At 51.4% G+C, this 13,265-nt stretch overlaps 1 protein-coding gene and 1 non-coding gene across 2 annotated transcripts; one reads left to right on the top strand and one right to left on the bottom strand.

The window, feature by feature from the left end:
• Positions 1-564: 564 nt before the first annotated feature.
• Positions 565-684, top strand: LOC124251595 (U6atac minor spliceosomal RNA). The gene has a single exon (XR_006891789.1). It is a non-coding gene; the product is annotated as a U6atac minor spliceosomal RNA (small nuclear RNA).
• Positions 685-5,548: 4,864 nt separating this feature from the next.
• LOC124250417 (cytochrome c oxidase subunit 4 isoform 1, mitochondrial) lies at positions 5,549-13,244 on the bottom strand. Its single transcript, XM_046682227.1, has 5 exons — positions 13,112-13,244; positions 11,913-11,986; positions 7,486-7,653; positions 6,729-6,860; positions 5,549-5,806 (listed from the first exon to the last, which is right to left on the bottom strand). Exons 2-5 carry the CDS (start codon positions 11,983-11,985, stop codon positions 5,670-5,672), a joined length of 510 nt encoding a protein of 169 aa, XP_046538183.1. The 5' UTR covers position 11,986; positions 13,112-13,244; the 3' UTR covers positions 5,549-5,669.
• Between the last annotated feature and the right edge of the window lie 21 nt (positions 13,245-13,265).

The raw sequence follows: 13,265 nt of genomic DNA, 5'->3' as shown, positions 1-13,265 counted from the left end.
GCCTCAGCTGGTGAGGTGCTTCACCTCTCAGGGTGACCCAAATCTTCTTTCACGTAAGGTCTGAATCCTGGGGGTCCTGCCTTTTTGTGGTTATTGTAAACTGTTGTTTTATGTCAACTTTTACTTACTGGCCTTGGGAGTTCCTAGAGGCACCCATGAGGATCCCCTGGGCTCTGGACATAGCCTTCCTTGTCCCCCTTGTGTAGCACAAACCTGCTTCCCCTTGGGAATCCGGATGAGTCATCCCACAGGGTACAGCAGCCCCCTTCTCTTCCGGTTGGTTCAGGGGCCTGAGGGGCCCCGCACAGGCGTGGCAGTCTCAGTGTCCAGTTCACTGGAGCCATTGTTGTGTCTCCTGGTGGAATCATTAATTCCCTTGGGAATCAGGCCTCCAAACCGGCAGAGAGAATGTTCAGAAATGGGAAACAAAAATCCTGCCAGTGTGTGATTTCTTAGATGTGATAGTGAAAAGGGCCACTCCCCCTTCCACCCCTTGATCCCTGACACATGGATTCAGTCTAAGGAAAAAGGAGAATGGCATATCGGTCTCTTATGAGAAGCATATTTTTGTACGAAAGGAAAGAAGCACTCTCCTTGACAAGAATGGAGGAGGCCCTCGGGCCTCAGAACACGAATACCGTGAAAGCACTGCCACCTCCTTTGTGGCTTTCTCCACTTCTGGGTAGAGACTCAAAAGAATTGAAAGTTAGGACTTGAAAAGATATTTGTACACCCATGTTCCTATCAGCATTATTCTCAACGGCCAACGGTGGACACAGCCCAAGTGTCCATCGGCGGATGGATGGATAAGCAAAACGGGCTATATACATACAATGGAATATTATTCAGCCTTAAAAAGAAGAAAGGAAACTCTGCCATGTGCTACAACATGAACAAAGCTTGAGGTCATTATGCTGAGTGAAATAAGTCACACACAAAGAGTCACTTATAGGAGGGCTCCACTTACGCGAGGTTCCTGGAGTAGTCACACCATAGACACGGCGCGTAGGACAGTAACGACCAGGGGCTGGGGAGGGAACGGGAGTTCGTGTTTAAGAGCACCAGACTCTCAGTTTGGGAAGATGAAAAAGTTCTGGAGACGGATAATGACAATGGTTGCACAACAATGTGAATGTGCTTAATGCCACTGAGTTGTCCACTTAAAAATGGTTAAAATTGAAACTTGTATGTTCTATATATTCTACCACAATTAAAAATTCATGAAAAAAAGGTAACACATCCTGTAACCTAGAATCCCATGTCTTGAGAATGGTACGCCCAACTACCCACCACTGAGCGCTCATAAGGCCACTTCAGAAGGCCAGCTGCTTCTAGGCGAGGGGGTCTCTGGTAAGACCAGTGAAGTCCACGGGCATGAGCCCCCTGCCACGTGAATGAGTCTACGCAGTGCCAGGTTGGGGCTCGGCGTTGGTCTCCGCTGTTGGCAGACCAGGGAAAGGAAGGCTCTGCTCCCAGGGCAGCCTCTGGGAAAGGAAGTCCACATTGTGCAGCCCATGCATAGCCTCCATCCCTGCCAACATGGCGGCCTGGTCCACAGACACACTGATCCAACATGAGGTGCCACGGGGAGGGACCCCGCCAAAACCCCAGTTTCTGTTGACTGGTGTGTTGCTGAGTACTGCTCACGCTTTCCTGTTTGCTTTGTATGTCTCATCACCCAGAGATCTCAGTATGTTGGATGGATGTTAATCCACTACAGTAAGTATCCTCTTGAAGCTCAAATTCACTTTCCTGACCTTCTAGAAGGAGGTGTGGTTCAGGATAAAATGTTTCTAATTCACAAGAGCCCCCCTCTTAGGTTGGTTTCATTTGAGGTTGAAAAACATGGCAGCTGGCCTTCTGAGATTTCCAGGCTGCCTTCACTTCCCCGACACGTGTCTGGATCTTACTGTTCCTTCAGCCCTGCTGTCCTTGTCCTGGTCAATCCAACTCCACTCTTAGCAGTTTCTCTGCCATGTGGGTCCCTGTCTCAGAGGTCAGGCCGGGAGGGTCAGTGTCAAGCCTGAGAGTGCTCCAGCCCCTTTGGACCTGACCCAGGGCCCCCGCCATTCGCCTGCTGTTGGATTGGGCAACCCCTCCGGGCACCATCGGATGGTCCCACACCGCTGCCATCCCACTGAGAAGCTGGGCTACCAGGGAGTCTCAGTTCTCAGGTCCATCAGCTGCCCCCTGCCTCCGTCTGCTCCTTCTGCTTCCTCTGGCACCAAAGCAGACCCTGTGCAGGGCTTGTGGCCCCAATGATTTGTCCCTGCCCGTTTGTACTTTGGGCATCATGGTGGGGGGTGGAGGGTCTTAGGAATATCTCACCTAATTTTCTGAGAGATATTGTCAACAGGGCTTTTGGTTTGCTATCTAGTTACCCTGTTTTTATGTGGGGATTCACAGAAACTCAACAAGTGTCCCCTCGCAGCCTTCATCCTCCCAGAGGCCACGCCCCCTGCCTTCACCCCTTGGCCCTTGGGTCATCATCATTTGGCCAGTATTCCACCAGCGTCCAGTGGGTTTGCCTTCCTCGTGCGTGTCCGATTCCTGTGCTCACGCCTCCTACTTAGATCTCACTCCTTCCTTCCGAGTTCAAGTCTCGTCTCCCTGGACTGTGTCTTTCAGGACTTCTCTCAGCAAAGACCTGTCAGTAATAAATGCTCTTAATCTTCGCCTGTAACTACGTTTTCCCCTGCTCTTGGTTAACAGTTTAGCTGATTCTATCATTCTAGAGGAAACATTGTTCCACTGCCGCTGGCTTCTAGGGTCGCCTTTGGTTAAGTCTGCTCCTGTCTGTCCCTTTGTAGGGAATGATTTTTAAATTCTACAGGGTGGAATGGTGAGCACTGAGAGCAAGTGAGAGGCAAAAATAACAATAGTAACAAGGGACGAAGCACATTTTAGATGGCGACGAGTTCTCCAAGCCTCAGGCATGAGGAGCAGCCAGGCAGGGGCTCTGCAAGTGATCTCATGCCCCCCCGCTGAGGAAGCCCCCCGCGAGGCCCACTCCTGAATCCCCCACAGGCCTCCACGGAGCCAAGCTGGGGGCTGCTCCAACCGCCTCCTTAGTGCCCCACTTCCTTCCTCTCCCTCACTTGCAGCCCCACTGGTCATCTGTTCCTGAACCCGGCCACCTCCATCCTCCTCACGGCCTTGGTTTGCCGAACCTCCAGTTTGGAACTGTCTCCACCGGCCACCCCCGCCGCCACTCACTCAAGTTCTGGCATGAGTGGCTCCTTCTCGTTCTTCAGGTCTCGGTTCACACGTTACCTCCCCCGTGAGGCCTAACCCAACCAAACTCAAACTGTTCCCAGCCCTACCAAAACACCATCTCCATCAGCCTCGCCGCCCCCAGGAGCACTGCTGAACCTTCTCATTCTTTCCTACATTGTTTGACTCGCCCTTGGTGTTCCCATGAGCCTTGTGAGGGTGAGGGTTCCGACAATCAACAGATGGTCAAGTAAACCTCCGCTTAAGAGGCTGGGTTGAATCCAGCATTAACACTACTCCCTCTCAAATTCCCACTAAAATGGCAATAAAGGGAATTTTTTTTTAAAAGCTTTTATTTTTTTCCTTTTCCTCCCCAAAGCCCCCCAGTACATAGTTGTATATTATTCGTTGCGGGTCCCTCTAGTTGTGGCATGTGGGATGCCGCCTCAGCGTGGTTTGATGAGCAGTGCCATGTCCACGCCCAGGATTCGAACCAACGAAACACTGGGCTGCCTGCAGTGGAGCATGCGAACTTAACCACTCGGCCACGGGGCCAGCACTTTTTTTTTTTTTTTTTGAGGAAGATTAGCCCTGAGCTAACATCTGCTGCCAATCCTCCTCTTTTTGCTGAGGAAGACTGGCCCTGAGCTAACATCCATGCCCATCTTCCTCTACTTTACATGTGGGACACCTGCCACAGCATGGCTTGACAAGTGGTGCCAGGTCCGTGCCTGGGATCCAGACTGGGGAACCCTGGGCTGCCGAAGTAGAGCGCAAGAACTTAACTTTTGTGCCACCAGGCCAGCCCCAGGGAATTTCTTAAGGCCTAAATCCACAAGGACAAAGAGAACAGAAGAGGACTCGATAGTCCCATTTTGGAATTTGACACTGACGTACAAGTGGTAATCCTCTTAGAAAGTTGGAGCGCAGGTTACCACGTGGGAATCGGGAGGCCAGGGAGAAGCTGACTGCTCCACGGAGAGTCCCAGGCTCAGACAGACTCCATCTGGAGCTATTCCAGGGTAGAAGCAGTTTGAGGGCCAAAAGCACCTTCAGACACTGTCTCCCCCACCAGCTTGCTCCCACTCAGGCAGCACCTTCTGCTCTACCCCAGTTCAGTCCTGTCATCTAACCCGGGTGAGGGCCCCTTCCTCTCGGGTCATTCCGAGGAGGGAGACAGTGGCTTCGGAGTGCCTGGCTAGGGCAGGTCCTACAGTAAGGGTCATTTAAGGGTCAGAAGAGCCAGGTGAGGGGCCAGGGGTGACCTTGGGCCAGGTCAGGCACCTCAGCCCCTGCACAAGAGCCCATCCTGGGAAGCAGCTGAAAACGGCATCACCCAGCAGGAGGCCCAAGCTTTGCAGCTGAAGCCACCCAGAGGCCACACTGGTTCACAGCCACACTCCCCTGGCCCGCAGCACTAGCATTTCCTCTCTCCCACAAGGCAGGGAGGGCCTCCCAGGGAAGTCAGCTGGCCCTTGAGAACAAGGCATCAAGGACATTTCTAAAGCAGCGGGAAAACACCACCATAAGGGGCTATAATTAACCTGTTAATTTAAATTAGTTAGTTCAAGCCTTCCAACTACTTAAGGCCCTCTTCCTGTGACACTGCTCTGGTCAAGCCCCGGGAAGTACAGCTGCGCTTCTCCAGGCCACCTCCTGCCCCCGCATCATCCCTGCACCAAGGCCACCAGGAGAGCCCTTTGCACGGCCATCTCTGTGGCCCTCACCTCCCGGGCTGGACTTGTCCTACTCCTCCACGCAGCATCTCAGGGAGCAGGGAGGGAACCCATGTGTAGAGCAGGGTGGGGAAGAACAGGACCGCGGGATGAGAGCCCCCCAGGGAGCCTGCCAGGGGCCAGAATGCTGCCCCTTAAACCACCACCTGGCTTCGTGGCTGCTGCTTAGCTGGAAAGGCTAGTCGCCAGGGAACCGAGCTGGCCCGAAGCAGACCAAGGGAAGCGAGCCCGTCACTCAGGCCTCAGTCGGGAGCAGAGGACCCAGGCTGCCCCTCCCAGGCCCACAGTCCCCACTCCAACCAACACTGACCATTTCAAGGGGGGAGGGTCAGTCCCAGCAGGAAGTGGCCATGGTGACATTTGTTGGTCTGGCTAACATAATGGGATTTTACTCTCATAAAAGTCTCATCAAAACCCTAAAACATTGTACATGATAAGACTCTGTATTCCCAGTTTTTATATCACGTACTCTTATACAATTTATTTTTGCTATTTCATTTGTGCCTAAAACATGTCTACTTCAAATGCTTGGGAGAAACCTACTGTATTTCAAATAACAGACACCTCCATTTAGTTATCAAAGAATCAGCCACAAAGGATTTCACGTAAACTGCTCATTTATTAGCACTGGTACACGACGTGACGGTTTCCAGTAAATATATGCTGAGCTGCATGGAGGTGACAGAGCGAGGTGAGGCTCAGATATGGAACGGCGGGTGCTTATTTCTTCCACTCGTTCTTGTCGTAGTCCCACTTGGCAGAGAAGCCCTGGATCGGGCTGACCTTCATGTCGAGCATCCTCTTGGTCTGCTTGGCCACCCACTCCTCTTCAAAGGTGTGTGGGACCGGGCCGTACACTGCAGTCCAAACAGTCTCGTGAGGCCACTATCTCGACAAGTCGTTGCTAAGCCAATGTGTTACGTGGGGCAGGTCATCCCCAACACACTGGCAACCAGGTCAGCGCAGCCACCTGCCACTCAACACCAACACCCACAGACACACTGGTTTTGAATTCTGGGCAGACAACCTTGACATTTACAAATTACTCCTTTGTTCATAATTAGCAATATAATACCAGAGCTAAAAGCAGAAGGCCTTCTCTATAGGATGTAAATAATGAGGTCTAGAGGCCAGTGTGGAAGACAGACAGAGCCAAAGGGGACTTGGGAAAAGATCTAATAGGCAGACATTACTAACCCGTGTCCACAATCAATCCACAGGACAGGATGACACCTACCCAGAATGGGAAGATACCTACTCTGCCTGGACAGGAAGAACCCAGGAGAGGCCATGCTAGAATGAGCAGACAACGCTAACACTGTGAAAGCAGAAAACTTCTGGGTCTGGAGACCCAGAATCCTGGTTATCGAGATGCAGTCCCCATACAGTTCAAACAGCCCTCTGACAAGTCAGAGTTCCCTTTTCCTTGACCTAACCTTCACTATACTATCTCTTGATAAAAGACTAGTGACCAGACAAACCACCACTGGAAACGCAGGGTGCTGTACAAAGCAGGGAAGTCGTTCCCCACCAAGCACGGCGCACTGTGAGTAAATCAGATTCCGGCTCACGCCACTCGGCTAATGCGAGCCAGTTTCCCAAACCTGGGAAACAGTTCTGGGATGGAGCCCAGGAGGGAGGTGCCCATCTCGTGTGAAGACCACCCTGCAGCCCACTCCCAGCCACTGAGAGATGGAGCTGCGCTGGCTCCATCCAGCTCTGGTGCGGCTGAGACCTGAGACCCACTGCAGGCCGCAGTCCCCTCTCCTCTCTACTTACCATAGTGCTTCTCCCAGATCAGAAGGAGAGCAGTGAAGCCGATGAAGAACATGGCAGCGCCCACAACTGTCTTCCACTCGTTCGTGCCCCTATTCATTTCAGCAAAGCTCTCGTTGAACTTAATGCGATATACTAAGAACAGAAAGGACAGTCGTTTGCAGGCAGAAAGACCTATAGGGACAAAAAGCTCCCTCCTCCACAGCACTCCACCCTTTGTCCCACAACAACTCAGCTAAGGGATAAAACACGGAGTGAGGCATACGACGCAGGCCTAAGGCCGTGACAGGCTCGTGCACGTGCTCTCTCACACATGCATGTAAGGGGTGAGGGAGGGAAGAAAATGCATGGAGTTTGCTTTGGGTGCAAAAACCCAGTGAAATCCCTTCTTCTTGAGATTACGGTGTGGGTCTCACTTAATCTCCTTGCTTGCATACCCTCTCCTACCTGACAGTGTTTGCTGCTCTTCCGTGAATAATCCACAGTAAACCCGTCCTACCCAGCAGGCACTGAGAAGCTGCACCCACACACTCCGCACTCTCCTGACCCACACACGGCTGCTCTGCGTCCACGTCCACGCTCCTCCCCGGGGGCTGCAGCCCCAGAAGCAGAGACAAAGGGGCCCGGGCAGAGGTCCAGTCAGCTGGCAGAGTACAGAAACACAACACACAGACCCTCCCAAGCGTGCTGGTCTCTGGCAGCACTCCCGAGCTACAGCAGAAACTCCCTCACTGTGGGCCCGCTTCCCCGCGATACCCACGTTCAACTTTCTCCTCAATGGAGAGGCTGCTCCAGGGGGCCTTCTCCTTTTCTTTCAAGGCCTTCTGGCTGGCGGAAAGGCTCTTAACGTGGGCCACATCGGGCAAGGGGTAGTCCCGCCGGTCGACGTAACTCGGGAGAGCAAAGTCCTCACTCTTCACAACGCTTCCTAAAACACAGTGGACAAACATTTGCAAGTTCACAGAAGCTCCATTACAAACAAGCTGGTACTTCTAAAAACCGAAATAAGTACAGGTATGTACACCCTGAAAACCTCAGTCATCGCAGGGGCTGCGGCCACTGTTCCAACCAGCGGAAGGACAGTCGTGTGAACAGGGAGCAGGCTTGTCCTGCATGGCCCAGACAGCAGGGTGAGGATGAGGGGTAGATGGCTAACAGCAGCACTCCTCTTCAGAGCAAAACAAAAACCTGCCGGGGCCAACAGCTGACAGAGGCAGCACTTCCCACAACCGACAGTACTCACACAGAGGCCACCCAAGGCCTCTCGGCGTTCCCTGCCCCGGCCTGGGGACTAGACTAAACAAGGCCCTTCTGCGAGGGACTCGAACTAGTGAGGAAGAAGAAAAACAATATAACACTTGCAAAAGAAAAAAGTGTTCCAGGGGCTGGCCCCGTAGCCAAGTGGTTAAGTTCGTGCGCTCCGCTGCAGGCAGCCCAGGGTTTCATCAGTTCTTAATCCTGGGCGGGGACATGGCACTGCTCATCAAACCACGCTGAGGCAGCATCCCACATGCCACAACTAGAAGGACCCACAACTAAGAATATACAACTATGTACTGGGGGGCTCTGGGGAGAAAAAGGAAAAAAATAAAATCTTTTAAAAAAAAAAAAGAAAAAAGTGTTCCAAGTTCAGAAAGATGGTTACTGCGGCACTGTTTACTACAGCAAAAACCCAGACCACCTGTGTCCAAGAGAGGGCGGCCTCAGAGACTGAGCCAGCTCCTGAGAAAGGTGCGTCACGGAGCAGGCGCTCATCTGTTCAACAAGGGTTTCCCGAGCGCCCAGTACATGCTGAGCGTGCTCCAGACACCTGGGATCAGCAGGGACACAAGCAGACTCCTGCCCGCTAGTGCTCGCACGCCAGGAGTGGGAAACAAACAACAGACATCCAGACGCACAGATTACAGAGCATGCTAGGAAATGGGCGCTCTGGAGAAAAGGCAAAAGGAGAGCAGAGGAAGGGGATGAGGAGGAATGTGTGTGGCAGACGCAGGAGGCAAGTCACAACATAAAGAAGAGGCAGAGCCACAGGCTCAAAACGGAAGGACAACCGTGGACTCGACAAGGCAGGAACAATATCAGGGTTTCTGGTTTTTCTGCTTAAAAACATAAATCATGTCTACTTACTCACACGTATATGTAACTCACACACAAAACTCCCGGCAAAGTAAACACACGACGCTATCAGTGGGAAGCCGAAGGACAAAATGGGCATTTCTGCTCAGACATAGAAATTTTAGTGCCTTAAAATGAGCATGTACTCATGTATTACTCAAGTAAAGAGGAAAAAAGTTCAGACAGCAGAAGACAATATCTTAATTTTTATTTTGGGTTTTCCCACTGCTAAAAGCTGTTTGTTCAACTCTATCCTACGTCTGCAAGTCTTTGTGTTCCAAACTGGCGAACACAGGCTACCTGCAGAAACGCTTCACCTCCACTAGTTTAGTCCCGAGGATTAAAATCTCCCAAATCATGTTAACAATAGTGACAGAAAACATCAAGCCTTAAGGAAAGTAGTATAACTTCTCTAGATGCTTATCTTTGCCACGCAAATGACTAGCACCCTTATTTATTTATACTTGACCCTTATCCCAAAAGGATTTGAGGGGAAAGTGGCTAGAATTACTTCCATATTTTAAAATTTTCAGATTAAAATGATGAGTGGACTAAAAAGAATGGTGTATACCAGCACTCAGCTTACACATGAATTATTAAAAATAGATGTAAATTGGAATGATGACAATGTTCTAAAGTTGATTGTGGTGATAACGGCACAACTCAGTGAATATACTAAAAAACCATTGAAATGTACACTTTAAATGGGTGAAGGTATGTCATGTGAATTACCTGTCAATAAAGCTGTTACGAAGAGGTAAAGGTTTACAACTTTGGAGCACAAAACTGCATTTTCGAGAACAAGAATGGCCAATTCATGGTTTCAGGGCTGCCAGGGGTTGCTCAGTACTTTGGGCCTGGACCCTTGGCAAATACCAAACATTCCTTTTAAAAACAGAGAGAAGCAAAGACTTTGCATCCTAGTGAATGTTTTGTCATTTCTCTCCACAACCTGGACGGATTTCTGGCTGAGCCTCTGCTGAGGAAATCTGGTGAATCTGAGCTTCCCCTCAATCAGATGTGTCACTGCACAAATATCCAAACCGACAACAGTGGCCACCAACAGCACTCCATCAGACTTGTCTAGCGGACGACAGTTCTCTCCATCTGCCAACTGTGTGCTGGAGACAGCGCTGAATACGAGGGGCAAGGCCCGTGGCCTCAAAAAGCTTGTACTCTAGAGGCAGACAGACAAGACTCAAACATGTGTGCAAACCCACGGTACGTCACCACTCTAAGGAAACATGGCGTGGGATGACGCAGGGCAGGGGCATCTTTAGGACAGGGGGTCAGGAAACCCACGGTACGCCACCACTCTAAGGAAACATGGCGTGGGATGATGCAGGGCAGGGGCATCTTTAGGACAGGGGGTCAGGAAAGGCTGTTCTAAGTAATGTCTGCACTGAGGGCGATGACCAGAAAGCAGCAGCCAGCCACAACTCCGGAGCTCTGAAGCAGGAGGCAGCAGCCCTACGCATCTGAGGAACAACATACCCCGGGGGCTGGGAAGTGCGCGCGCCGGGGGCTGGTGTGGGTGGTTGTTGGCTTTTCTGAGTATGATGTGAAGACATCAGAAAGGCCAGATGCAGACCTTACTCTAGGCAGGAGAAGCCACTAGGTTTCAAGAAAGGACTGACTTGATCTTAATTCTCAGCCAAAAACAATACCTAACAATAAGTCACAGCCACTACAAAGAGACAGAAGCTGGCTTCTCAGAAAGATCAGAATGACCAAAGGGACAAGAAGGAAGTTTCGGGGGTGATGGAGATTAGTATGTCGTGACTGGGGTCATTGTTACACACTGTGTGAGCTTACCAAAATCCACAGAACACTACACCCAGAAAAGATAAGTTTTACTTTCTGTAAATTATACCTCAAACAAAGTAAATAAAAAGCTAAGAAAATAAGCCAGCAAAGCCTAGGCTTTTAATGAAGGAGGGTTTCTTCACATATGTTTTAACTAAACAACAAATCTTTATCGCTTACTCACTTAAACTAACATATATTTCAACAATACTCTAACTAGAATGATCTGTTTTAGAGTCTGTGTCCATGGTGTTGTCCTGGGCAACAGAACGAATACAAAGAAATGTAAGACAACAGTATCGCCAATCAAAGACACAATTTCAAGGGAAATTCACACATCAAGCAGTTCAGGTAACCCTAGTTCCTGGTTACTGAGCCCCTAGATACATAAACCTTGGTCTCCATCTTCATCGCCATCAAGCCTTGCACTCGACCCCTCAGGAACGACCTGCGATGCTGATTCCTGTTGTGTCCTCTTGCTTTCCCTCCCTCTGCAGTGCCGTTCCCCTCGCAAATGGGAGGTTCAGCCTGTAAGTCCTTCAGTATAGCAAAGTCTGTCCTCCAGAAGCCCCCCTGAGCCCCAGGCCAGGCTCAATGCTTCTCCTCAGGGGCCTTCTCTTACTGACACACTGTCTTCATGTATCGGTCCCTCTCTAGATTGCAAACATCCTTGTGGAAAGACTCCACACCTTATACTCTTTTTATTCTCAATGCCTAACAGCGTCTGGTACCAAGATGATGTTTGATAAATGCAAAACTAAACTTGCCATAGTGAACTAAGTTCTTTCCATATATTTCAGGTGAGAAAACAGATTCTTACACTTAAGTAGCTAGTCCAAGAGAGAAATGCGATTGAACCCAGCTCAGGCTCGGAAGTCCAAGCTCCTTCCCTCCAATTGCCCCAGTAATGGAAACGGTATTGAAGGTAAGTGACTGGGAGGTTTTTTTTAGAGGGAGGGGAGATCTTTAAAGGCAGGTAATGGTGTAGAAGAGCTCTTGAAAGGGGTAGAACTTGAACCTAAAAAAATGGGAAGGGAAGGAAAAGGGGGAAAATGTCAGTACAAGCAAAGATCTAGACTCATAGTCAATGACTCATAAATATGCTTAACTCTAGAACTATGCTGGGTTAACACACCTACACCTCCCCTCACAGCGCAACAGCAGAATCAGCATCTTAGCCATCTGCTTTGAAACTCCAGCACAGGGCCTCACATACAGAAGCAGCAAAACAAAATTAGCTCAGCCTTAAAGAAAAGTGACACTTACCGTGTGCTCGTACACACACCGAGGTGGAAATTGCTCGCTTGCCAATTAGGCTAAATACTCTGGTAGCCAACATTCTGAAAGACAAAAACGTACACCTTCTCCATGAATGAGAGCAAACACCTACTGGGCATGATTCTTCTTTTTGCCCCAGTGCATTCTGGAAGTCAATGCAATTCTTTTGTTGTCTACTCCCCAACATAAATGATCCGTTCTTCATTACTGACTCTGAACTCACAAAACCACCTACGATGAGGTTTTTCTTAGCACTCAGCACGTTTTTACAGAGCTTCCTTATAAACCAAGTGCCACGATGTATACACTCCAGGCAATTAGCAGAAAATAGGCTTTCTTAAAAAACAAGGAGAAAAAAAATTAGTAAACAGACTCTGAAAAAACTAGAAACGGTAAAGCACTGTGCTGTGATGATGAGCCCCACTGTTTGGAGGGGAAAGGTTAACAGCTCACAGGGACTGCGGCATGCACCGCATTCAACTGAGTACCCGGTTATAAAGCTAATATGCGCATAGGATAGGAAGGGGAAATCAGGCAGAAAGCCTGCAAATACGGCCCTGGTCCACCTCCAATCCCTGCGGGAACGGACGACCTGGATGACCTATTCTCACCTGGGCCCTTCCTGCTCAGACCTCCCTACCCTTCCTTTAAAACTGCATCCTCCCAGGCACTGCTGATGATGAACATGACCCCGAACGCATTCGCAAAACATCCCCGACTAGGGGCAGAAGCAACAGAAGCATGACATCAGTGCGGTACCCGGCCCTCTCGCTTCTCAACTCACCGGCCCAGCCCGGCCCGGCCCTGCGGGGTCTGACCCCGAGCGCCCCTCCGGGAGCCCGTTACCCCAAGCCGGTGGCGCACACGCCGCGCCCAGGGGTGACCTGCCCCGCGGGCCCGCGCCCTCGGCCAGCGGGCGCTCCAAGGTCACAGCCCGAGGCCAGCCTGCGGCCGCGGCACAGCAGAAGGAACCGTGCCAGGGGCTTCTGGGCGGCACATGGGCCGCGACACGGCGGTCCCCGAGCCCCGAGCCCCCGGGGGCCGGCCCCAATGTCACCGGGCGCCGAGGCCCAACTGCCGCTTCCCGCTGGCTCCGGGTCGCAGGGCTGCAGGCACGCAGACCCGATGGCTCCCGGCCCCCGACCCTGCCCGGCCTCGCGGCGCTGACCGTCCACAGCCTGCCTCACCTGCCGCCGCACCGCCGCTGCCCACCTCTCCCGCCGCGACCGCCCTCTACGCCCCGGCTGCCCGCGACCGGAAGAGAGCGAGGCCCGCCGCGGAGCACCACGGGATCCAGGCGGACTCCACCCCGCGCCCGGCCGCGCCGGAGGTCACCGAGCG

This window comes from Equus quagga, chromosome 13 (genome assembly GCF_021613505.1).
Source record: "Equus quagga isolate Etosha38 chromosome 13, UCLA_HA_Equagga_1.0, whole genome shotgun sequence".
NCBI lineage: Eukaryota > Metazoa > Chordata > Mammalia > Perissodactyla > Equidae > Equus > Equus quagga.
The sequence above is the reverse complement of the archived record's forward strand: the minus strand, read 5'-3'. Positions and strand labels throughout refer to the sequence as shown.

What these genes read in the sequence shown, in the direction of transcription:
- LOC124250417 (XM_046682227.1), bottom strand. Translation starts at nt 11,985, where the DNA reads ATGTTGGCTACCAGAGTATTTAGCCTAATTGGCAAGCGAGCAATTTCC. An exon ending in GGTGTGTGTACGAGCACACG is followed by an intron (nt 7,654 to 11,912) that starts GTAAGTGTCACT and finishes ACTGTGTTTTAG; the next exon opens with GAAGCGTTGTGAAGAGTGAG. An exon ending in CATTGAGGAGAAAGTTGAAC is followed by an intron (nt 6,861 to 7,485) that starts GTGGGTATCGCG and finishes TTCTGTTCTTAG; the next exon opens with TATATCGCATTAAGTTCAAC.